The sequence below is a fragment of the Branchiostoma floridae genome, chromosome 16 (assembly GCF_000003815.2).
Source record: "Branchiostoma floridae strain S238N-H82 chromosome 16, Bfl_VNyyK, whole genome shotgun sequence".
NCBI lineage: Eukaryota > Metazoa > Chordata > Leptocardii > Amphioxiformes > Branchiostomatidae > Branchiostoma > Branchiostoma floridae.
In genome coordinates this window covers 15,419,659-15,444,782 of record NC_049994.1, presented here as the reverse complement: position 1 = coordinate 15,444,782, position 25,124 = coordinate 15,419,659, and the positions used below count along the sequence as shown (strand labels likewise).

The following is a 25,124-nucleotide window of genomic DNA, read 5'->3' as shown; positions in this document are numbered from 1 at the left end:
ACTTCGAGAAGTTGCCGAAGCCCGGGATGCTTCCTGCCGACACGTCGGAAATAGTGAGAATGAAGAAGGTTCAACAGATACAGAGCGAGGTACAGGTTGCACTGGGGACGCCTGGCTGTTTTGTCTGGTATTGCAGGAATTAGATGTGCTTGTTGAGATAGGGTCTTGTGGCAAAGGAATTTTACTGTAGTGTTGTCCAGGAATCTATAGTGATGGAATGGTCTAGTGGTTGTTTCAGGTGGTATTTCAAAGAAAGAAAAGGTTGTGGTTGCAATGGTTAGGATGTAGGAGTAGTTTGCTGGGTGCACCTTGGATATGGTTAAAAAAGATATTGTGAAGCAAGTCATGTTTCGTCATACATGAATCTAGATTGTGTTGGTCAAGACATGAGGTATTGAAGTGGCATGTAAAGTTGGTTGATCAGTAGACTACAGCTCCCAACTGTAGTGCTTGCACAACTGTGTGGCCCAAGGGCTGTAGAAATGGAGATGGGCACTGCCCTATACACCATATGGTGTTGAAAGGACTTGAACTTAATGTTATGGCTGGTAGAACTAGAAGTTTCTTACTAGATAGAGGTACAGGCAAAGTTAGTGGCAATTTGTCATAGCTAAATTCAACCCACCAATTTCTCCAGATTCCTTACAAGAAGGAAGTCAAGGAGAGTACAGGCAAGTTCTTCGATGTCCAAGACACCCCTGGATACCAGCACAATCTTCAGCTCACTAAATACCAGAGTGACAATGTCTACATGGATGAGGCTAAGTACATTATGGAGAAGGGACACAGTCAGTACCCCTTCACTCCTGAGATGACTCGTGTACAAGGTGCAGAAAAGGTCAAAAACGAGGTACAAAATTAAGCTTAAAGCCAAAAAGAACATTCAAAACCAACTGTCAATTTTTATGGAAGAAAATGCACAGGAAGGCAGAGAAAAGCTTCAGCCTAGTTTTACAATGCACTGTGATCAGTTGTAGTCCTCACTCAACAAATGTAAGTAAGTCAAGTTTGGATGAAGCATGATGTTTCTGACTTAAAGGAAAGAGATACTGTTCCAGTTTTATAGTTCCGTTGATGTAACGTACATGTAAAATCTGAAAGTGGCCTCAGGTCTTGTTTTGCTGTAACAAAAGAGTGAAAAAATAATGATGGTATCATGATGAAGTTGGTTTCCTGACTTGCTAAGCTCCTCCTTTCCTAACCCCAGCGGCTGTACAAGGAGAGTTACGAGAAATACAAGTCCACCTTCACCCTTCCACCAGACACCCCTGGCATTGTCCATGCTAAGAACATGGGAGCGCTTCATAGCGAGGTACTTTTACTAGCCTTATGTTGAAATTTCTGTATATGAAATTAGACTAAATTGTTTTTAAATGAATAATAAATTTTGGAGTAGAGTTTTACAGTTAAAGTTTTCCAGTGAATTTCGTGCAATTATTCGGGTGGTGCAACAATATGAAGTTATCCAGCTGGACCCCAACGGTTTGGGATTTTGGGATGCCGTGCAATTAACAGAAATTTATCTGGCAATAGTTGTGCAATTATCTGGCCTCTACTGTAGTGGCGAATATGCTCCCAGCTGAAGAGCAAACATTTTGTAAATTTTGTATATGGGAGAAAAATTAAGGATACCTTCTTTGGTAGTGCAGACATCATCAGTTGTTGTGACGTTTCAGATGAAGTACCATGAACTGTATCAGAAAGAGCTCGGTCAGGCCAATAAGTTGCCTCCAGACGCCATTCTGCTCAGGGGTGCCAAACAAGCTGTGAAAATAGCCAGTGAGGTTTGTGGTCAAAGAAATTATAAAATTACCCTTTTTGATTCCCGTCAACTTTTTCATCCTTCTTCAAGTTGATTTTCAACCATCCCCTGTTAGTTTTCAAGTTAAGGAATTGCTATCTACCTATATTTCAGATTGAATACAGCAAAAAAGCGCTCCAAGAGACTCGAAAGATGCCTTACACTGCTGTCGACTCCCTGGCTTATATGACAGCAAAGGCAGTGTCGGGCATAATCAGTCAGGTATACTTTGTGACAGTCTTGGTGTAAATGGTGTTCGGGTTTCTGTGCAGGTGGTGTCTTCGCAAAATGTTCCTGTTGTGCATTGTTTGTGTTTGTTTCAGCTGATATGGTTTCTTTAAGCTGTTAACGGGGGCCGCCCTAAGACGGTTCCCGTCCTAAGACGGTACGGATTTTTTGCTGATCTTATTATCCATAAGTACACCGTGTTTGTTGCCACTGACTATGCTGATTACAAAGGTAAATAAACCAAGTCCATGCACACAGCTTTAATTTGCATTCCAAGCATACTTTAACATATTTACTTCATGTTTTTTAAAAACAGAATTCTAACAGTAATGTTGACAGTGCTGAATCACTGCGGTCACCGGCCTCTGCATATTGGCGGCTCGTGTCGCTAACTATACGAACTCGTCCAAGCAGTCACACAACTGCCATGATACACATAAATAAAGCTCCATAAAACACTATGGATATGGGTCTTCAAATGTTTGTTGAGTAGAAAAGCAACCAAAAGGAAGCGACATAAACGTTGCCACCATTGTACTCCCAAGGGAGTGTGGCCTTGAAGGTGGCAGACAAGAGAACGCTCCAAAGATTTATTTGACTGTAACAAATGATTCGTGCTGTCTATGAAAATGAGACTTGATAGAGAGATGTATATGATATTTTTATATAATCACACAGAGTTTTGTTGATGTTGGCGGTGTCGTTTTTTCATAATGGTTTTTTTAGTCGGGCATTCACAATCAGTGCATTCAGCCCATTGCCCGTAAAAACATCAGCTGGATTGTTCTAGGTACAGCCTTCCTCATATGAGACAGAAAGTACATACAGTCACGATTTTACTGTTAAAAGTAATCTAAAATATCATACTATTAATTTTTTTCTGTGTACTTAAATTTACCACTTACTTCTGAAGAGAGCAAAATGTAAAAAAGCGTACCGAGTTAGGCACACTGTCCAGCGTAGCACAAAATTGGAAGGTTACATACACGAAATTGTCTCACAGTGTTTGCCGCTTGTAACACGCAGTGCGAAAGGTTCATGAACCACATGAATGCATTTCTTATTCAAGTATGTTGTTCAAATCTATGTGTAAAAAATTCAGTCATCAAACTTTGACCACTCTCAGGCAACTAGCGATGGAGCGCCATGAGTTTGAGCGCAAGAAAAAGCGTACCGTGTTGGGGCACCTCCCGTTAAGTCTGGAAAGGTTTTTCTCTGTCCTTTGTCTGTCTTCAGCTCTTGAAGGTATCTACTAGTAGGGAGATGCACATGTATCTTCAAGCCTACATGAAGATGTCAATGGTGTTGTCTTTTTGCTGTATCTTTGAATGTGTACATTGACGCGTTGAAGGAGTTGTTAGGCAGATTGTGTTGTATCCAAGTCTATTATTGTCTGGTTGTACCTTTTTCGTGTCTGTAAGTTGATGTCTGAGTGCTTTACGTTCTGTAGGTCCTGGAGTATATACAAGTTATGTGTGTCTTTAACTGTAACTTCTATGTCAGTTTCAAAGATTAAGTGCTCCCCAGGATTGCAAATATGTAGAATTCACCATGATGCACTTTAGGTCAGGTGTTGTGTCTGTATCAACTCAGTTGCTTCCTGTCCTTTAGTAGTAAGGTTTCCCGCCATATTATAACTCCCGTATTATAGCTTCTGTCCTTTCTGCAATGTGCAGAGAGGACAGAAGAGATTTGGGAGCTATAATATGGCTGGATACCAGACTAGTCCTTTAGCACTTAAAAATCTGAGCCATTTTCCTCTTGCACAATCTGTCAATTGCACAACGTACCATCTTGATCCATGATTGTAGGTGAACTATACAAAGCAGCTTGGCCAGGCTCTATCGCAGTACAACATCACTGCAGATACTCCAGCCATCAAGCAGGCTAAGAAGGCTCAACAGATTCAGAGCCAGGTAGGACGACTGCACCGAAACACACTAATCTATATAACACAGAATTTTAATCAAGCAATATTATTTAATACAATGATTTAAGCTAGCCTGAGTATCAGCTTAGTTAGTTTGCAGGGGCTCACATGCTCCCCCTGGTAAACTAACCAGGCTGATACCAAAGACGTTATATAGAAACGTCCTTGCTGATACACAGGCTAGATTTAAGCATCTACAAGTGGATAAATTCTCTAGAGATAACCACATTTCAGATAGCATCCACTTTCTTTCGTCAGTAGCTGAAATGTATTTGACCATTTCCTGTATTCTCAAGAGTTTCACGATTTGAGTTAGTGAAAGACTTTCTGCCTTTTCAGAATACCTACACCAAGGACAGGCCCACCAAGTACACTACTGTATATGACTCCCCAGCCATGAAACAGGCGTCCAACCTGTCCAAGATACAAAGTGATGTATGTACCATTCCTTGAATTGTTGTTTTGAATTCTTAAATTTTATAAGACCATCAAAACTGTCAAGCATGCTGAGGTTACAATGTCAATCAAATGTTTCGGAGCCCATAGGTCATAGTGGAATTGCAAGTTACCTGTTAATTGTGAACTTCTTGCTTTGTTTTCTAGTTATCCCTTGTATGTCAATCAACATTCGTCTTGATATTTAGATGTCAGGCCTATAGTACTTGTGTGAAGTGATGTTTTGTACAGTAGGAGTGTTGCTAGTTGTAGAGTCATTGTATGATTCAATTTCTACTTCTCAGCTTTCTTGATTTAGATTCTGGAAAGTTAGGAATTTTCATTTTTTTCTATGAATCCTGACCCAAATCCCTTGGTATAACCTGGAAAATGAGAGCATTTAGCTAGAGGTAGTCCATTGTCCATGATACTCTAACCTATGATCACATACCAGATTGCCAGACCTTCACACAAGTTGGTCTAATATCTAAACTGATCCACGATTACAGATTCCCTACAAACAAGAAGTCAAGGAGAGTACTGGAAAGTTCTTCCCAGTCCAAGACACTCCCACATACCAGCACCACCTACAGCTCACTAAGTATGAGAGTGATAATGTCTACAAGGATGAGGCTAAGCACATCATGCAACAGGGACACAGTCAGTACCCCTTCACTCCTGAGATGTTCCTGGTCGGAGATGCTGAGAGAATCAAGTCTGAGGTAGAACTGTTTTCTAGTCTTTACTTACTTTCATAAGACTTGATGTGGTTTCCTCAACAGTAAGTCAAATGGCCTGAACCAAGGATCTGTTGTCTCATCCACACTGTCCTGTACCTATTCTGGCAGTTCTATATCTTTATTGCTAGTTTTAGCTGTTTTGTATTCAATTTGTTGTTTCCCATGCATGGACAGCTTAGAACACTATTTAGCAACTTTTTGTGTAGATCTTTTAAACGTTTTTGGTTTAAGTCTCTTAAACCTGCTACAAAGCCATGGTAGTTCCTGCTGTCTTCTTTTGATTATGCTTCATTAATTTGACCTTGTTCGGGGAGTACCTTGTGCAGTAGTCCTGTCAATAGCCAGAAGGTCCACACATCCAAAGAAAGCATGATTCTGTTTTCTTCTTTTGATTGTCAAGTGATTCTGTTGTCCTTCTTAATGTTTGATGTGTTTGTTTTACCATAGCGCCTGTATAAGGCCAACTATGAGAAGTGGAAGTCGACCTACACCATGCATGCTGATGAACCCAGCATCACCCGAGCTAAGGACATGGGTACTCTTTCCAGTGAGGTATGCAGACTACAAATACGTTAGAATATAGAGAGAGATTTCTGTTACTCAGCCAATTTATACTCAATCTTGCTGACATTTCGATATCTCTCAGTCACCTTCCTAAGAGCTTCTAACTGGAGTCCTGCTTGTTGCCGCTATACAAAATGTAATACTATGTAGCCAATGTACATTGCATTTTTGGATACAAACATCTTATTTTCAATAGTGTCATCCTTCTCACTTTTTCCATTCCGGATGATTTTCAATTTTGAACAGAATATGAAATCTGATCTCCAAGCACTTGTAAAGCATTTTAAAGCATGTGTTACATAAAGCATACTTTCATGAAAAACACAACCTTTACACAATTGTGGGATCAATTTCATGCAGTTAAAGAGTAATGACTTGGAACCTCTGGTTGTCTATGTTCTGTCATCATGTCGGTTTCAATGATGTCTTTTCAGAATACGTATCGCAAAATGTACGAAGACAGCAAGGCGCAGGGCAATACTCTGCCAGCGGATGCCATAAACATCAAGAGAGCCAAGGAGGCTATGGAGATTTCCAGTGAGGTGTGTTATGATATCTTCTGTTAGCTATCTTTCTGTTAGCTATCTTTCTGTTTAGAACTGTTGATTATCACAAAAATTTGGAGAAATTTTTCCTAGTTTGTTTTTAAAGAATACAACCAAAGTTAAGTAGTACTACTACATGCTAGTCCATGTACAATACAATGTAAGTGAGATGGAAGAACAAGTGACACCATATACACAATGTACTAGTAATACATGTAATACACACTTAAAAATTTCAAGTTTCAGCGGTTACTGTATTTTTAAGCTCATGTATCTGCTCATTGGAATTGCTTTTATTTTGGATGTAAATCAGATACAGACTAAGTGTATGATTTTCTTTTCAACATTAAGAAGTGCATTGGTACATTGTAGCTTATCTTTGCTATGTTGTCTCTGTGCCTGACAGATCAACTATGTGAAGAAAGCCAGGAAAGACAACAAGCCTCACATTGCTGTGGACTCCCTCTCCTACATGACAGCCAAGGCAGTGAACGGTCTTGTCAGTCAGGTATAGATATAGATATGTTATGTAAACTTTTTGAGTTTTATTGTTGTTTTCTATGCACTGAAGTTTATATGCTACAACATGTAATTTGAAAGTTCTTGGATATTGGTTATGATTGGAACAGTTACTGCGCGAACAGTTTTATTTGTTGGCTTGTATATTTTGTACAATGTAATGTGATAGCTACAATGTGTAGTACCAGGATGTTTTTCATAGTTGTGCTTTGTGACTTTGTCAAAATTTCACTCTTAAGTTTGCTCTGAAGTAGGTCTTTCCGGTACAAAATGTACATGTGCATGATTTGTCTAATTATTGGTAAATATTCAATAAGGTTGTACCTTAGCCAATTCTTAGTTTGTCTATCTATAGGCAGTGATGTTCTTAATTACCAAATGATTACTCCCTGTAGGTGAAATACAAGGAGAATCTTGACAAGGCTCTGGCCAGCTACAGTCTTCCCTCGGACACACCGGAGATCCTGCTAGCCAGGAGGGCTCAGCAGCTTCAGAGCCAGGTAGACATGAAGTTGTCTTCTTCATTTTAAATTTTTATGGATCCCTTCTTATTCCTTTCATAGTCAATAGTGCTACTTTTTACCCTTAGTATACTGAAGTAGGTGTTTAGCACCCAATTCTCTATTGATTATGGATTAGAGAAAGGTTAGAGATTGATATGTATATGAGACATCCGGGTAATAAGATATGCCAAATATCAGTTACTCAAGCAACTGGATATGATTTTGGAAAAGGTCACATGTTTCAGACAGCCATCCGATGTCTTGCGTCAGTGACACCGGAGAAATTTTGTTGTGGGATGTACATTCTTGTTAAGTTGTTAAAGATTGACTCTTCTTTCATGATTGTCATCAGAACTTTGGTTTTATTTTCTAGCACCGGTACACCAAGGACAAGCCCTCAAACTACACCACTGTGTATGAGACTCCTCTGATGATGCAAGCCTCAAACGTCTCAAAGATGCAGAGTGATGTAAGTGTAATACTCCTGATGCTCCTTGTGAAAATCTTCGTAGTTTATCTATAGGAAGAATGCAATAACAGATGTTGTTTCAGTTTTTTTACGACTTGGCCATGTAAGGTTTATGTATCTTAACACGATATCATTTTGATGTCAGTACTGGATTTCCCAAGCTCATTTTCAGATTAGCACTCTTTCAACTTTCAGGCTAACTCATGATCATTGGAATTGTTAGAAGTTAATGCAGGTGTTTTTTTAATTGGTTCACCAATACAGATTCCTTACAAAAGGGAAGTAAAGGAGAATACAGGCAGCTTCTTCCAAGTCCAAGACACGCCAACGTACCAGCACCATCTGCAGCTTACTAAGTATGAGAGTGATCATAGGTACAAAGATGAGGCAAAGTTCATCATGGAAAAAGGACACAGTCAGTACCCCTTCACTCCTGAGATGTCCAGGGTGGAAGGTGCTGAAAAGATCAAGTCTGAGGTATATTATGTTTATCTATTTGTTCATTTATTAATTCATCTCAAAACAATCGAGTAGCCTCTACAACTTTAGAAAGTTGATTTCCAAGTGGGCCCACCATATATGTAAACAAGACAAACAACGTGTTACCTTTCGTTAAGACACCAGTAGACAACATACAGTAGAACAAGGTCAACATTTGTAATTCTCGTTACAAATCATTTCAGCTATCATTGTTCATTAGCATTTGCCCTGTGTTTGGTTTCTTGAATGAGTTAAAGATAAAAACTTACGACGATCTTTCTTTGGTTTTGTCCCAGCGTTTGTACAAGGAAAACTATGAGAAGTGGAAGTCCAGGTACAACATGGGTGTTGATGATCCCAAGATTGTTCATGCCAAGGAGGTGGCTTCTCTGCAGAGCGAGGTAATATGACCTTTTTTTGAGAACTGTTACATTTTCATATCATTATGATCATTTCAAAGTCTTGTTTTCTGAAGATTTATTGTAGGAAATGTTGGTTTTAAAAGAAACTTTGGTGCAACATTTCTAATGAGCCTTTCTTTCATTACTTGGAATCTTTCAGAACAGGTACAAGGAGCAGTATGAGAAGGACAAAGAACAGGGGAAGTCCCTCACTGTGGATTCTGTGAACATCCAGAGAGCCAAAGATGCCATGGAGATGGCAAGTGAGGTGGGTTGAAGGATCTGTCTCAGGCTAGGCTCAAATTGTTCAGCTAAAAAATATGCATATACCATAGCAATGGGATAAGAGTGATATATCATTGGTACTTAGAAGTGTATGGCATAGTTTGCTTGTGGCCAAGTTATCTGAATATATCTGTTAAACATTGCTTATACATGTAAGTAAGTTATAAGGTAGTTTCAGTTCTTTTGATTATATTTGTCAATCGAGAATTAAGAGTCTTATTTTATTGACAGATTAAACACATGAAGGCAGCTCAAAAAGTTATACTTATCAGTAAGGTATTAGGTAGTTTCATTTCTTTTGATTATATTTACCAATAAAGAATTATGAGTCTTGTTTTATTGACAGATTAAGTATATGAGGGAAGCTCAGAAAGTGGCACAGAAGACACCGTTCAATGCAGTGGAGTCTTTGACTTACATGACAGCCAAAGCAGTGTCAAACCTCAACAGTCAGGTAAATGTTCATGATATTTCTTGCTTATTGTGTTATCATCATGGTTTGAGCTTTTGGTTACTTTGTACTGACTATAGTAAAAGTTGTTTGGAACATGGTTTTATTGATGCTTTTGATTTATGATTTTGATATGTTAGTGAGAGTTAGTTACTAGAATCTTGGAAAATGCGGATCCTGCAAAAAGAACTCTGCAACAGACCTGAATCAGCTTACAGGATGTGCCCTATGTCAGGCAGAGACTGTCATTCTCGTATAGGACTGTTTAGCCACAGTCAACGCTGTAGGGCTGATATCAATTAGGATTTTGCCATGGCAATATTGACCAAAGGAGGCCATATACAATGTATATGAGAGTGAAGTAAGTTGTCTTTGATGATATGAAGTTTCTACCATAATTTTCTTTTCGTGACAATTTTTTACATGTTGCTTGATCTTCTCAGCTGAACTACACAGCAAAGCTTCGTGAGGCTTTAAGTCAGTACCAGCTCACAGCTGACATCCCTGCTATCAAGGAGGCAAGGAGGGCACAGCAGATTCAAAGCCAGGTAGCTGAATGGATGATTCAAAATTTGCCAGATTTGTTTAAGTTTACAAATTTTCCTTACTTTTGCTCTGAGTGTAACACAGGGGGGTTTGAGTAGCATAAAAAAACCCATTCCAATTGGCTGGCCAGCCTGTTGTAGCGTAGTGGTTAGCATTGCTTGGTTTGTGATCTGCCATGGCCAGCCCAGGTGTCGGTTTGTTGTCTCTTTCTGTTTCTACTCCTTTCTTACATGAGGACCTTTTAGCATCATACATGTTTGTATGACTATCTCTCGTTCCCCAGTTTTTAATGGGAGGAATGACTTATTGTCTTTTTCAGCATAACTACACTAAAGACAAGCCAACGAAGTACACCACTGTTCCTGATACTCCACTAATGCTGCAAGCCTCCAACGTTGCAAAGCTGCAAAGCGATGTATGTATACAGCTTTCCTATCTCTTCGCGTGTTCCCCAATCTCATATGCATTATTTTTAAGATGCCATATTATTTCAAGACACTTTTTCTTCATAATCCTTCTTGTTACCAGTGCTGATCTTGTTTGATAACCTTTTTTTATATCACTATCCTTATTCCTGTGCTTTTTAGTTTGGAATAATCTTCCTTTGGGGCAATCCTCCAGTAGATCATAAACAGTAAATGTTTTGTTTCTTTGAATCTGTCAACCATAACAGATTCCTTACAAGAAGGAAGTAAAGGAGAGTACAGGCAAGTTCTTCCCAGTCCAAGACACCCCGACATACCAGCATATGCTGGAGCTAACCAAGTATGAGAGTGACCATAAGTACAAAGATGAGGCTAAGTTTATCATGCAGAAGGGACACAGTCAGTACCCCTTCACTCCTGAGATGACTCTGGTGGAAGATGCAGAAAAGATCAAATCACAGGTATGAGGATGGTAGATTCTTTCAAGTAGTTCGAATTCTGTATTGAATCCATACTCAGTTTGGTAATTGTAGATAATCTGTTTCTCCATTTGAAGCTTGATTTGAATCAGATGAAGTTGCAGTAACTGTGGGTGAATGTGTGTTTGCCCGCGAGAACCTTAATAAATAAAACATTGAACATTGAACATTGAACATTGAACTGTCACAAAGTTGAAAGTGTACAGTAATCTGTTCCTGTGATTTTATTTCAAGAAGTCAAGTATAAAGTATGTTTTTCTTTTTTAGCGCTTGTACAAGGAAAACTATGAGAAGTGGAAGTCCAGGTACACCATGCAGGTCGACGACCCCCAGATTGTCCATGCCAAAGAGGTGGCTTCTTTACAGAGCGAGGTACCACAACCGTTTGTTGGCAGATCTTTACAGTCTAACATTTTAAACTTTATTAGAGCTTCCAGAGATGCCAATTTTGAAAGTGACATAATTTCTTTTAACGTTTTTTAAATCTTGAATTCCCTTGAAATCTTGAAAAACAGCTAAGGCCAAAGATGTATCAACTTTGAGGGTTTAATAAAGGTAAAACAAATTTTCAATCTTGTTAACCTTTTCAGAACAAGTACAAGGAGCAGTATGAGAAGGACAAAGAACAGGGGAAGTCCCTCACTGTGGATTCTGTGAACATCCAGAGAGCCAAAGATGCCATGGAAATGGCAAGTGAGGTGGGTAAACATCATGCTTTTCAGTTTGGTTGAGACAAACTGTGGAACTAGGGAAGTATTGTATGGCTAGCATTGAGATTATACAGTTTTAAAATAGAAGACATGGACATTATTACTTGTAGGGTTGTTGACGTGGAGTAAAGTGTACAGCACTCTTTTATAGAATTCTAGTCTCAAATGCAATATGGGAAAGAGTTTATGGAATGCCAATGTTGTGTATATGTAGATGACCATTGGTGATACCTTTTGATTGTTCTAACAATGTTTTATTTGTGAACAGATCAACTATATCAAGGAGGCCAAGAAAGTGGCTCAAAGGAACACCCATGGTGCTGTGGACTCCTTGGGCTACCTGACAGCTAAAGCAGTTTCCAACCTCACCAGCCAGGTAGATTCTGCTCTTCTACAGCTCTTGCATGCATTGTTATTTCATGTGTTGATCTCATAATAGATCCATAATGTTTTTTGTTGAAGGATTCTTTGAGTAAGGAATGTAGACAGAGTGTATTATCGTATTGATTTTGATTAGTCAAATGTTGATGTGTACCTATACCTCTATTACTTTTGACATCATCCTGAAGAATTGTTCTTGGCATGCCTACGTGTATGCATGTATGTGTGTGTGTTAGCAATCTGTATGGTTATAGTTAACAGGGCTCGAAATTCATTTTTGGGATTAGGTGCACTGGTGCACCCAGCTTAAAATATTGGGTGCACCAAAAACTTTTTGGGTGCACCACATAAATTTCAGTAATAACCTAATAATGAAACTTAGTTACAAGCTTTTTCTTAAACAAGTACTATGACAGGCCTTTTTATTATCTTTCTTACACTTCGATGTCAAGAATATGATGTATACTATATTTTGATATCTTTACATACATAAACCTAAGAAAATATTTGGGTGCACCCTGTGCACCCACAGAAAATAATTGGGTGCACAGCTCCAATTTTGGGTGCACCTGGGTGCACATGCACCCAGTATTTCGAGCCCTGGTTAAGTACCGGTATGTTGTGCATGTCTCTTATTGCCTTACCTTAAACAGGAATTTGCAGTATTGTCTCATCTTAAATAGGAATTTCACAGTATTTTCTTTGTGATTGTTTGTATGTTCCATGGTCTTGATGATAATACTAGATTCTTCTTGACCCTTAAACAGGTGAAGTACACAGAGAAGCTCCGTGAGGCTCTGACCCAGTACCAGGTCACACCAGACATGCCTGCCATTCTGGAGGCACGGAGAGTGCAGCAGATACAGAGTCAGCACAACTACACTAAGGACAAGCCGACAAAGTACACCACTGTGTATGACACTCCGCTGATGCTGCAAGCTTCCAACGTTGCAAAACTGCAAAGTGATGTACGTGTTCAACTTCAACATGTTTCATTTTGTTGTGAAATCTGTGGGTGCTTTTTCTTTCTTATGTTCCCCTTCTAAAGATGCTGCCTTGCTTCAAGACATTGCTCCTTATTCACGCATCTTATTATTACCACAATAGATTCCCTACAAGAAGGAAGTGAAGGAGAGTACAGGCAAGTTCTTCCCTGTCCAAGTCACCCCGACATACCAGCACCAACTTGAGCTCACCAAATATGAGAGCGACCACAAGTACAAGGATGAGGCAAAGTTCATCATGGAAAAGGGACACAGTCAGTACCCCTTCACTCCTGAGATGACTCTGGTGGAAGATGCAGAAAAGATCAAATCACAGGTACACACAGCTGATACAATCTTACATCTTAAATGTACTTTCTTTATCACTAATTCAAATGATAACTGAAAGTTTGCTTCTTCATTTTATAGTCTAGCCAGAAGCCTGATCACAATCAGATTTAAATGTTTGATTATGCTTTAAAGTTATAAAGTTAATCTGTAGCTGTAGTTGTTAAGTTTAATCTTTGTTCCAACACAAAGAAAGGAACCCACTATAAATTTTCGGTCAACTTCGTTGACCTTATTCAGATGTCTGATTCGCTGTGTTCAAACAAAGCCTTAACTTTACAACTATGGATTCTACCAACATGGATGAGCTTTCATTTGAACTTAATCTGTTTTTGTGATGTTCTCTCAGCGCTTGTACAAGGAAAACTATGAGAAGTGGAAGTCCAGGTACACCATGCAGGTCGACGACCCCCAGATTGTCCATGCCAAGGAGGTGGCTACACTTCAGAGTGAGGTACAAAGTTTTGAAGCTCATTATTTTCTTTGCATCAATAAAGGTTAGACATCCAGGTAGTAAGATATGCCAAATAGCAGATAATCAATCAACTGTATATGATTTTGGAAACCGTCAGATGTTTTAGGTAGAATCCACTACCTTTTGTCAGTGACACTATAAAGTGATTTCGTAGTTAACTACTTCTTTCTTTGTCTTCCTTAGAAAGGTTTGCTCGTAGCTGGTGGTTGACACAAATAAAGATTAGAATTTTAGATTTGTCTGATAAGCTTTCCTTCAGTATTTCTGATATCTCTACAGTTGCTACAATAAGTTTCTCTTTACTGCCCAGAACAAGTACAAGGAGCAGTATGAGAAGGACAAAGGACAAGGGAAGTCCCTCACTGTGGATTCTGTGAATGTGCAGAGAGCCAAGAATGCCATGGAATTGGCAAGTGAGGTGGGTAAAAAGTGTCTGTCAGTTGGTGAAGATGAGCAGGAATACAGTGAAAGTTTCATTGAGCATATAGAAAGAAAAGACATGAACATTGTTATTTGTAGGATATTAGAGACAAGTAAAATGTACAACACTCCTTGTACAATCTTAGTGTGTATTGTAATATAGTCAGAATTTTTACATTATGATTGTTATATGTCCTGATTTGTTTGATTGTCTTCTTAATTTCCTTTCAATAATTGTATTTATCTATTTTTATTATCTAGATTAATTACATGAAGGACGCAAAGAAAGTGGCTCAGCAGAACACTCATGGTGCTGTGGACTCCTTGAGCTATCTGACAGCTAAAGCAGTCTCCAACCTCACCAGTCAGGTAGACTCTGGTCTTCCGTGTTTTTGTGTAGTCATTCTTTGGGGTCAGTACCTTAATTGAAGTACTTTTCATCAATGTTAGTTTTGCATATGAAATGTGACGTGTTTGTTGTCTAGTTTATCAAAAGTTGAATTGTATCTAAGACGTCTATTACTTTAATTTTATATCATCTCCAAAAGACTGAAGGATCATTCTGGCATGTCTGTTTGTGCGTGTGTGTAAGTCTGATGCACATGAAAACAGAGAAGTCTGCAATCTGGATTGTGTAGAGAGGGAAAGTTGTAGTGTTTGTTTGTGATTGTCATTTTTAAATGATGATATTGGATTCTTCTTGACCCTAACACCAGGTGAAGTACACAGAGAAACTTCGTGAGGCTCTGACCCAGTACCAGGTCACACCAGACTTGCCTGCCATTCTGGAGGCACGGAGAGTGCAGCAGATTCAAAGCCAGGTAAATATACATTTTGTACCAGGATTTCTGCAAAATTCTCTATCTTTCATTTTTATTCTCAGAATGTTTTGTTTCCTTCTTCATGTCATTGATTTGATCAGTATTTCATGTAAAATAACTTTGAAAATTTTGATATATTTCAGCACAACTATACGAAGGACAGGCCTACAAAGTACACAGCAGTGTTGGACACTCCGCTCTTGAAGCAAGCTGCCAATGCTGCCAAATGGCAAAGTGACGTATGTTTAGATTTTGATATGTTTTAGGCAATTATGTTCATGCTATCTTGTTGCTTTTTTTTTGGCATTGAGTAATCTTTTGAGAAGACTATAATGATGGACATTATAAGTCTTAAGTTCCTGATAGGCAGAATATGCTTTAGAGTGTCACTTTCTCCACTACTTGTTTTGGTCTGTTTCTTTTTGTTTTATTAGTCCTATTTGTGTGTCATTAAACTAATTTATAGATATTAATACATGACCTGTTTGGTCTATTGTTACAGGTCCCATACAAAAAAGATGTAAAGGAGAGTACAGGCAAGTTCTTCCCAGTCCAAGTCACCCCGACATACCAGCATATGTTGGAGCTCACCAAATATGAGAGCGACCATAAGTACAAAGATGAGGCAAAGTTCATCATGGAAAAAGGACACAGTCAGTACCCCTTCACTCCGGAGATGTTCAGGGTCGATGATGCTGAAAAGATCAAATCTGAGGTAAGAATATTCTACAAATTGTGCTTGATTTCTTAAACTTTTCTTCAAATACAAAATACTGTCATTTTAGGGGACACGTCTAATGTATTATGCTTTCTATCGTCCATTCAGATGTATAATTTAGCTGTAATTGAACCCAAGACTTTTCTCGTCTTAGTGCCTGTACAATGTTGTTATAGAAGACAGATCAAATGTATTTTACATTTTCTATTTTTCTTACATACAAAAGTATAAGATAGCTGTAATTTTGAACTCTTGTCTTGTCTCATCTCAGCGGCTGTACAAAGCCAACTATGAGAAATGGAAAACAGGCTACACCATGCTTGTGGATGACCCCAACATTATCCATGCTAAAGAGGTGGCATTGTTGCAGAGTGAGGTATGTGTACTATGACTTCATAAGATGTCACAATCATTTGCAATTGCCATTCAGTAATTTGTTCATAATAATTTAGTTACAGAACATTTTCTTTGTCAACTGGCCTGTCTTGTAAAGAAGCTAAATGATGTTTACCTTCTTCTGATTTCTAAGAACAAGTACAAGGAACAGTATGAGAAGAACAAGGGACAGGGGAAGTCTCTCACTGTGGATGCTGTGATCATTCGTGGAGCCAAAGATGCCATGGAATTGGCGAGTGAGGTAAGTCAAATATCTTTCACTCAAACTGTCTGTCTTGGTTAGTTAAGTCTTTGCTTTAAAGATTTACAAAAAATTCTCTGGGTGATGCAGCAATATGAAATCCAGAAGTGGGGCCAGAAGTGAGGCTTTAGATGCTCAGCATACCTACATGAAGAATTAAGGTTTTGATGTTTTCTTGTGGACTAAACCTTTTTTCTGTTTACAGATCAAGTACGTGGAGGAATCTCGGAAAGAGGCGCAGAAGATGCCGTTCAATGCAGTGGACTCACTGGCCTATCTGACAGTCAAAGCAGTATCAAACCTTAACAGCCAGGTGCACATCTACATGCATTGTCTTGACGCTGTTTTGTTGATCTTGTTGTGTATAGTACTCAGCTCTTCAGGAATTTTGTGCAGAGAGTGAATGATATGTGATATTAGTGAAGTTTCTATGGATCTGTTTTTTCGTTTTTAATATCTATTTTTTTATTCCGACTGGAAAGACTTGAGAAATGGGATGTCAAGAAGTCTATTTCATAAATCTTCTTTGATTTGATGTTGTGTTTCTTCTAATGCGTATGTTCTTGAACCTCTCAGCTCAAATACACAGAAAAGCTTCCAGAGGCTTTGAGTCAGTACCACATTTCTGCTGACATCCCTGCTATCAAGGAGGCAAGGAGGGCACAGGAGATCCAGAGCCAGGTAACCCATAAAGAACCTCAGTCTGAATAATCTAATTCTGATTGTTGATAAAGTTTAGACACCCAGGTAATAAGATATGCCAAAAATCAGTTACTCAAGCAACTGATTAATATGATTCTGGATATGATTCCCAAATCTTATCAAAACAACTGGATATGGTTCCAAAATCATATCCAGTTGCTTGAGTAAATTCTTTTTGGCATTATCTAGTTTGTTGATGCATTTGATGTCAAAGAGTAGATTATTCATATTTTCTTCACTTCACCTGTTATTTTCACATGCCAGGTTTCCAACATGTAAAGATGTACTTTTTAAATCCATTTGCAGCATAACTACACCAAGGACAGGCCTACCAAATACACCACTGTGTATGAGACCCCTCTCATGAAACAAGCAGAGCTGGCAGCCAAGCATCAGAGTGATGTATGTTTAATTTGACAAACTTTGTTGCATTTAATTGATAATTTGTGTACATTTAAGTTTCTTTGTGTGTACATGTATCCATTTGGTATTCATAGATGAAAATACAGGCTGAATGTTTCCCTTGGTGACTTTTTAGTGACTGTTTCTTATTTTATATGTGTGTTGAATATTTCAGAGTCTCTACAAAAAGGAAGTGAAGGAGAGTACAGGCAAGTTCTTCCCTGTCCAAGTCACACCGACATACCAACACATGCTGGAGCTCACTAAATATGAGAGTGACCGGAACTACAAAGAGGAAGCTAAATACATCATGGAGCAGGGACACAGTCAGTACCCCTTCACTCCGGAGTTTACCAGGGTAGAAGATGCTGAGAAAGTCAAGTCCGAGGTACAGAAGCCTCATCCCCCCCCCCCCCAATATTTTGCATTCTGAATCATCAGCATTTTTTCAGAAATATAATCTTTACTTCCCTTGTGTTTTATCTTAGAAGTTAAAGCTGATTTATCAAGATTGATGAAACTAAAAGGATGTTTTTCTTTTTTAGCGCTTGTACAAGGAAAACTATGAGAAGTGGAAGTCCAGGTACAACATGCAGGTCGATGACCCAAAGATTGTCCATGCCAAGGAGATGGCTTCACTTCAGAGCGAGGTATGTTGCACTATGTGCTGCTAAATCTGCTTTTCATATACTTACTGAGAATTATTATGGTCATCTTTCATCAATGGAAAGTATAATTGATTGCTTATGTAAGGGGCTAGTTAGTGCCGATTAGCACTTGTGTTGAAGCAAGTTTACAGTTGCGAAATATTTCTAAACTTCTTCAGAACAAGTACAAGGAGCAGTATGAGAAGGACAAAGAACAGGGGAAGTCCCTCACTGTGGATTCTGTGAACATCCAGAGAGCCAAAGATGCCATGGAGATGGCGAGTGAGGTGGGTTGTAATGATGTTTCTTAGATTTTCTGTCTCTATATGTTCTTAGTTGACAGGAGTTATGAATATTCTTTGGTTCATGATGAACATTATAAGCTTAACTGGTTATGATGCAATAATTATCTTCTCATTTCTCACTGCAGTTTTTTTTTTTTTTTACTCAATGGTCACCACGTAACAAGGCCTGAAGGCCACTCAAGGTTACAGGTTACATGATTGGAACTGCAACAGCAACTCTTCGCCCTAGGTCAGAAACATCATGATTGAGACCAGCCCAATTGCTCACTATGAGTGAGGACTAACTGACCCAATAGGCGAAGCAGGGGTTACGAGGGCTGCTCGGGAGATTCCCTACCCCTATTTTGGCCGGAATGGTTTGATCCGCTCGGGTGGATGTTCGCACATGTGGCGGGTTCTTTAACGTGCATAGGGTATGGCTCTCCCCATACACGGGACCTCCATTTAATGTCCTATCCGAGGGACGACTCATTTTTCACTTGAGTAAAGTGAGGAAAGTCGTGTTAAGTGCCTTTCCCAAGGGCACAAGACCGGCAACACGGCAGGCAGATTCGAACCGGCGACCTCTCGGTCACGGGCCGAATACACTACCACTGTGCTACGCGGCCCCACAGTGTTCTTAATGCATTCATTTGGAATTTTTGTAAAAAGGTTCCTACACTGCATATGGTTATGATGATCATAACATGTTAGGAATCTGTATGTTGTTGTGATTGGTCAGGTTTGTTGGATGATGTTACCACGTTGACACTCTTTTGATGTCTTTAGTTTATTCAAAGTTTTATGTATGCTTATCTTAAAAAGGTAACTTTAAAAAAAGAACATCTTATTCACCATACAGTCCACTAATGTAGAAAGGCATAATAAGTACTAAATAAATGTAGAAATAGTTTTAGTTGTCATCATCATTGGATTTGGAGTGCTGAAAGTGTTTCCTTTTTTTCAACAGATCAACTACGTCAAGGAGGCAAAGAAAGGTGCTCAGAAGAACACACATGGCGCTGTGGACTCCTTGAGCTATCTGACAGCTAAAGCAGTATCCAACCTCACCAGTCAGGTAGATTCTGGTCTTCTGCAGCTCTTAACATGGTTGTTCACTTTCTGCTTTCCATAACATCTTTCTCAATTGATAATGGTATCTGCAGCTGCAAGAGGTTTAAGAAATTTACCATCTTGTTTTTAGTTGACATGTTTTTCCTTGAGATACTTAATAATTAATCTGTTGTGATGAATGTCACATCATTGATAGCACTTACACTATCTTGTACTAGGTGAAGTACACCGAGAAGCTGCATGAGGCCCTTACACATTACCACATCACCGCTGACATGCCTGCCATCCACGATGCCAGAAGGGCTCAGGAGATACAGAGCCAGGTAGATATTGTACAAGTTTATAGATCTTTAGATCTGCTTGTGCATTTTGCATTTCCTGAAGGAATTTTATGCCTCTCCTCATAGATTTCTACGCATTTCTCTTAGAGAGTTTATATGTGTATTGAAAATTGACAATTTATGTTTTTTCAGCATAACTATACCAAGGACAGACCCACAAGCTATACCACTGTGTATGAGACTCCTCTTATGAAGCAAGCAGAGCTGGTAGCCAAGCTGCAAAGTGATGTAAGAAATTACATTTTTGCAAACTTTGTTGTATAATGGGGGCCGCCCTAAGATGCCCCCCTTTTTTACGCGCTCGAACTCACGTCGCTCCATCACTAGTTGCCAAAGAGTGGTCAAGTTTTGATCAATTAGTTTTTAACACATTCATCTAGAGACCATACTTGAATAAGGAAGGCATCCATACTGTTCATGAACCCTTCACCCTCCGCGTTACAACTGAAAAACACCGAGGACGTTATCGTGAATATAAATTCCGATTTTGAGCCGCGTTAAACAGTGCGCCCTAACTTGCCCCGCTTTTGGAATTTGCTCTCTTCGGAAGCTGGTGACCAATTTAGACAAACATAAATAAAAATTCTAATTTTATGATATATTAGCTTTCTTTTGACAGTAGAATTGTGATTGTGTGTGCTTCTTGTCTCTCGCGAGGAGGGCTAAATCATTCACAATCCAGGTCGTGTTTTCATGGGAAATGGGCGAAATGCACTGAATGCGGCGGCCCGACTAACAAAATCATGACGAAAAACGACAACGCCAAAATCACAAAAAAACTCTGTGTACGTATTTGGAAACATATTCGACATCGCTCTGTGAAGTTTCATTTTTATAGACGGTACGAATCATTTTTAAAGTAACAAATCTTTTGGGCGTTCGCTCCTCTGCCACCTGCGGGGCCACGCTCCCTGGGGAAAACAACGGCGGTGATGCTTATGTTTTTTTTTCTATGGCCGGTCTTCTACTCAACAAACATTTGAAGACCAATATTTGTAGTGTTTTGTGAAGCTTTGTTCCTTATGTATATGACAGTTGTGTGGCTGTTTTTTATTGGTTGTTTATTTATAGCCACGAGCCACCAATACCTAGTAACAGGTGACCACAGTGATTCGGCAGTACCAACATTATTGTGAAAATTATGTCTTCAAAAAAAAGGGAAGCGAACTTGTTTGGACTTGGTTTATTTACCTTTCTAATCATCATAGTCAGTGGCAACAAACACGGCGTACTTATGCATAATAAGATCAGCAAAAAATCTGGGCATCTTAGGGCAGGGGGCATCTTAGGGCGGCCCCCGTTACATTGTATTTTCCCCTTCAGCATCTTGTATAATGTAGAATACAGCATGTATCAAAGATTTCATGAAGGTGCTGTACAAGTTGCTTGGTCATTGTGTACTTTCTTTTCATGTATGTACAAATATGTGGAGTTATAGATGTTTAAATACATCCATTCCTCTGAATCCCTTTATCTAGATTCCATACAAGAAGGATGTGAGGGAAGCTGAAGTGAAGCAGTTCCCTGTCCACGACACTCCAACCTATGAGCACATGCTGCAGCTCACCAAGTACCAGAGTGACCGTGTCTACAAGGACGACGCCAAATACATTATGGAGAAAGGACACAGTCAGTACCCCTTCACTCCTGAGATTTCAAGAGTGGAAGATGCTGAAAAAGTCAAGTCTGAGGTATGTCATTCTAAAGAGAAACGAGAAATTGATCCTGGTCTATGTCAATGTACTGTCAGGAGTGCCTTCTTTACCAGGTGTAAGATTTTATACTAAAGAAGCTACTTTACTCAGTCCACAATAAAACTACATGCATTTTTTTTTGTTACAGCGTCTGACAAGGAAAACTATGAGAAGTGGAAGTCCAGGTACACCATGCTTGTGGATGATCCACAGATTGTCCATGCTAGAGATGTGGCTTTGCTGCAGAGTGAGGTACTATTTGTTACTTGCATAATGTTTTAATGTGCTTTCAAAGACTTTCCTGCATTGTACTGGTAGTTGTTGTCACAAACTATTTTTATCTTTATGTTTAGTTTATACATTCCAATAGTTATGATTAAATGTTAAGCTAAGAATATATCTTTTCTTCCCAGAACAAATACAAGGAGCAGTATGAGAAGGACAAAGAACATGGGAAGTCCCTCACTGTGGATTCCATGAACGTCCAAAGAGCCAAAGATGCCATGGAAATGGCAAGTGAGATCAACTATGTCAAAGAAGCCAAGAAAGTGGCTCAGAAGAATGTTCATGGTGCTGTGGACTCCTTGAGCTATCTGACAGCTAAAGCAGTTTCCAGCCTCAACAGCCAGGTAGATTCTGGTCTTCTGCAGACCTTTGTTGGTTGTTGTCCTTTCGATTTGCTTTCGCAGTTGCTTTCTAATGTTATATGTGACACGACTTGCTTAAGGCTTCTTGACCTGTGTACATGTTTATTTTCAAAGCAGAGGGTTCTCTTTTGATGGTTATCACATTGATATATGATGCATATTTACCTGGTATTTTATTGGTGTAACCACAACAGGTGAAGTACACTGAGAAGCTGCGTGAGGCTCTTACCCATTACCAGATCACACATGACATACCTGCCATCCAGGATGCCAGAAGGGCCCAGGAGATTCAGAGCCAGGTAGATATAATCAAATGAACATAAGTTTGTGCAAAATTATTGAACTAGTCTTTCTTTGTTTGTGACCAGTGCTACCTTTTTTGTCTCCTCGAAATCCAAATGGCAAATGCAATTTGGTTTGTGTTTTATTTGCTGACGTAGTTGGATTCATATTTTACTTGAATTTAAAAGCTTGGTTCTATGGCTGATTGAAATTAATAACTTTTTTTCAGCACTACTACACCAAGGACAGGCCTACCAGCTACACCACTGTGTATGACACCCCACTCATGAAGCAAGCTGAACTGGTGGCCAGACTTCAGAGCGATGTAAGTTTTTCAATTTTTGGTTCTCAATTTTTCTTATGTGGTAAATGTAGTTTAGGTAAAGTCAAACTGATATGTGATGAAGTTAAGATATATTTCTTGTTCTGAATGCTTTGATCTAGATTCCCTACAAGAAAGAGATGAAGAAAGAGGAAGTGAAACGGTTCCCAGTCCATGATAATTGACAAATACTCTACTAAAAAAATGAGAAGGACCCATGTAGCTAGTGAGAGACATCTTTACTTTTGAATAACTGTAGTTTCTTGTTCTGTTCTCCACCAACAGATTCCCTACAAGAAGGAAATGAGGGAAGCAGAAGTGAAACAGTTCCCTGTGCACGACACCCCAACCTATGAGCACATGCTGCAGCTGACCAAGTACCAGAGTGACCATGTCTACAAGGATGAAGCTAAAGAAATCATGGAGAAGGGACACAGTCAGTACCCCTTCACTCCTGAGATGTTTAGGGTGGATGATGCAGAGAAGATCAAATCCCAGGTACAGCAAAGGTTGCAAAAATGTTTAACATTGTTTTCTAAGATGATATGCTTGTGTTGGTGTCTTTTCCTGATGAAATGTTTTAATCATAGACTATAATTTTCTTGATTTTTCTTTAGCGTCTGTACAAGGAAAACTATGAGAAGTGGAAGTCCAGGTACACCATGCTTGTGGATGATCCCCAGATTGTCCATGCTAGAGATGTTGCCTTGTTACAGAGTGAGGTACGCTATTCAGAAGATTAGACAATGTATTTTTTGTCATTTTTTAAATCAAATTTTGTTTAAAACCTACTATTAGGGTATTAGAAATGATCATTGTCCTTGGTGTCTATATGGCAAGTTCTTTTTTTAATGAATAAAACTGTGAAATGCCTTCTTCAGAACAAGTACAAGGAGCAGTATGAGAAGGACAAAGAACAGGGGAAGTCCCTCACTGTGGATTCTGTGAACATCCAGAGAGCCAAAGATGCCATGGAGATGGCAAGTGAGGTGGGTTTACCATTTCTCTTAAGTAAATTGCTGATATTGACAACTTGCATTATTCATAGTATCCTTGAGCATTTAGATAGAAAATGAATAATTAGATATTTTTTCAAGTATGCAATTCATAAATAAGGTGAATGTCTTATGTCTTTTGTGACCAAATTTTAGGATGTGTTGTTTCTCTCATGATTACTATTTAAATGTATTATTTGATGGTAGGGATAATATGGCTGACACTGTGCACTAAGGTTTTTTGTATTCTTTTCAGATCAATTACGTCAAAGAAGCGCGAAAGGAGGCACAGAGAAAGCCGTTCAGTGCTGTGGACTCATTGACATACTTGACAGCTAAGGCTGTTTCAGAACTGAATAGTCAGGTACATTTTTTCATGTCTTTTATGTTCATGGATAAATGTCCTTGTATAGCTCTTATGGCTTTGAAATAAGCTCATGGTAGCTACACTTTATGCCAAGATTTCTGCAATGTTTACTTTTGTCTCTACCTTTAGCATGATTTCTTTTCTTTACTCTTTTGACTTTGTTACACATTTGTAATGGTGCCATGCATACAGTGTATGTCTTTTCTTTCTGTTGTCACAGTCTTTGTATCTGTTTTATTTGACAGGTGAAGTACAAAGAAAAGCTGCGTGAGGCCCTTACCCAGTACCACATCACCGCTGACATGCCTGCTATCCATGATGCCCGTAAGGCCCAGGAGATACAGAGCCAGGTATATACAAAGTACTTTATTCACAGCCATTTGTTGAAGGGCCAACGTTTCAATAACCATCTGCCATCTTCTTCAGGGCCAAAATGACCAGTACACTTTTCACTGCAGCTAGGTGTCATTGCTGACAGTGCAGTCCCAAATGTACACGTCATGTAAAAATACTGTGTAGCTCCAACATAATCAATGTATTTATTGTACTCATTAAGGATTTGGTGTATCTTATTCCTGACCCCCAGATCCATACATGTTACTCTGAACTGATCTGTAGGTCATAGAAATTATGTCATTTTCCATCCTCATGTAAATGTCTCCATGTATGCATCTTTTGTCCTTTTATTTCATGACTGTTGTCAATTTTTTTCTTATGTATACAAATCTGTTTGTAGCATAACTACACCAAGGACAGGCCTACCAGCTACACCACAGTGTATGACACTCCACTCATGAAGCAAGCTGAACTCGTGGCCAGACTACAGAGCGATGTATGTATACCATGTTGTCTATCTACTGAACCACTGTAAAGAACTTTGCAATAGAACTGAGTTAACTTACAGATGTTAATTAAATGGCAGAGACTGTCATTCTTGAATTATATATAGAACTGTTAAGTCATAGCTGATGCTGTAGGGCTGATGTTGATTAGGATTTCATCATTGTCAGTATTGTCGAACGCAGGCCATACTTTTCTTATGCATTTTCAATGGAAGCCATGTATGTCTATCT

General features: G+C 39.1%; 2 protein-coding genes across 3 annotated transcripts in view; both read left to right on the top strand.

The window, feature by feature from the left end:
- Positions 1–25,124, top strand: part of LOC118432830 (nebulin-like) — a 138,704-nt gene that overhangs the window by 7,946 nt on the left and 105,634 nt on the right. The gene's annotated exons all lie outside the window — the stretch shown is intronic.
- LOC118403157 (nebulin-related-anchoring protein-like) lies at positions 7,565–24,045 on the top strand. 2 transcript variants are annotated; one of them, XM_035801701.1, is made up of 22 exons: positions 7,565–7,734; positions 7,999–8,211; positions 8,511–8,615; positions 8,776–8,883; positions 9,247–9,354; positions 9,795–9,899; positions 10,217–10,312; positions 10,571–10,783; positions 11,069–11,173; positions 11,392–11,499; positions 11,780–11,887; positions 12,660–12,860; positions 13,000–13,212; positions 13,573–13,677; positions 18,225–18,332; positions 19,300–19,407; positions 19,622–19,726; positions 19,877–19,972; positions 21,223–21,435; positions 21,587–21,690; positions 23,571–23,678; positions 23,941–24,045. In XM_035801701.1, the coding sequence occupies exons 1-21, from the start codon at positions 7,696–7,698 to the stop codon at positions 23,635–23,637; spliced, it is 2,628 nt and encodes an 875-aa protein (XP_035657594.1). In that variant the 5' UTR covers positions 7,565–7,695; the 3' UTR covers positions 23,638–23,678; positions 23,941–24,045. The 2 variants fall into 2 exon arrangements, with proteins under 2 accessions (XP_035657594.1, XP_035657593.1); XM_035801700.1 differs by lacking the exons at positions 23,571–23,678; positions 23,941–24,045 and adding an exon at positions 21,852–22,059.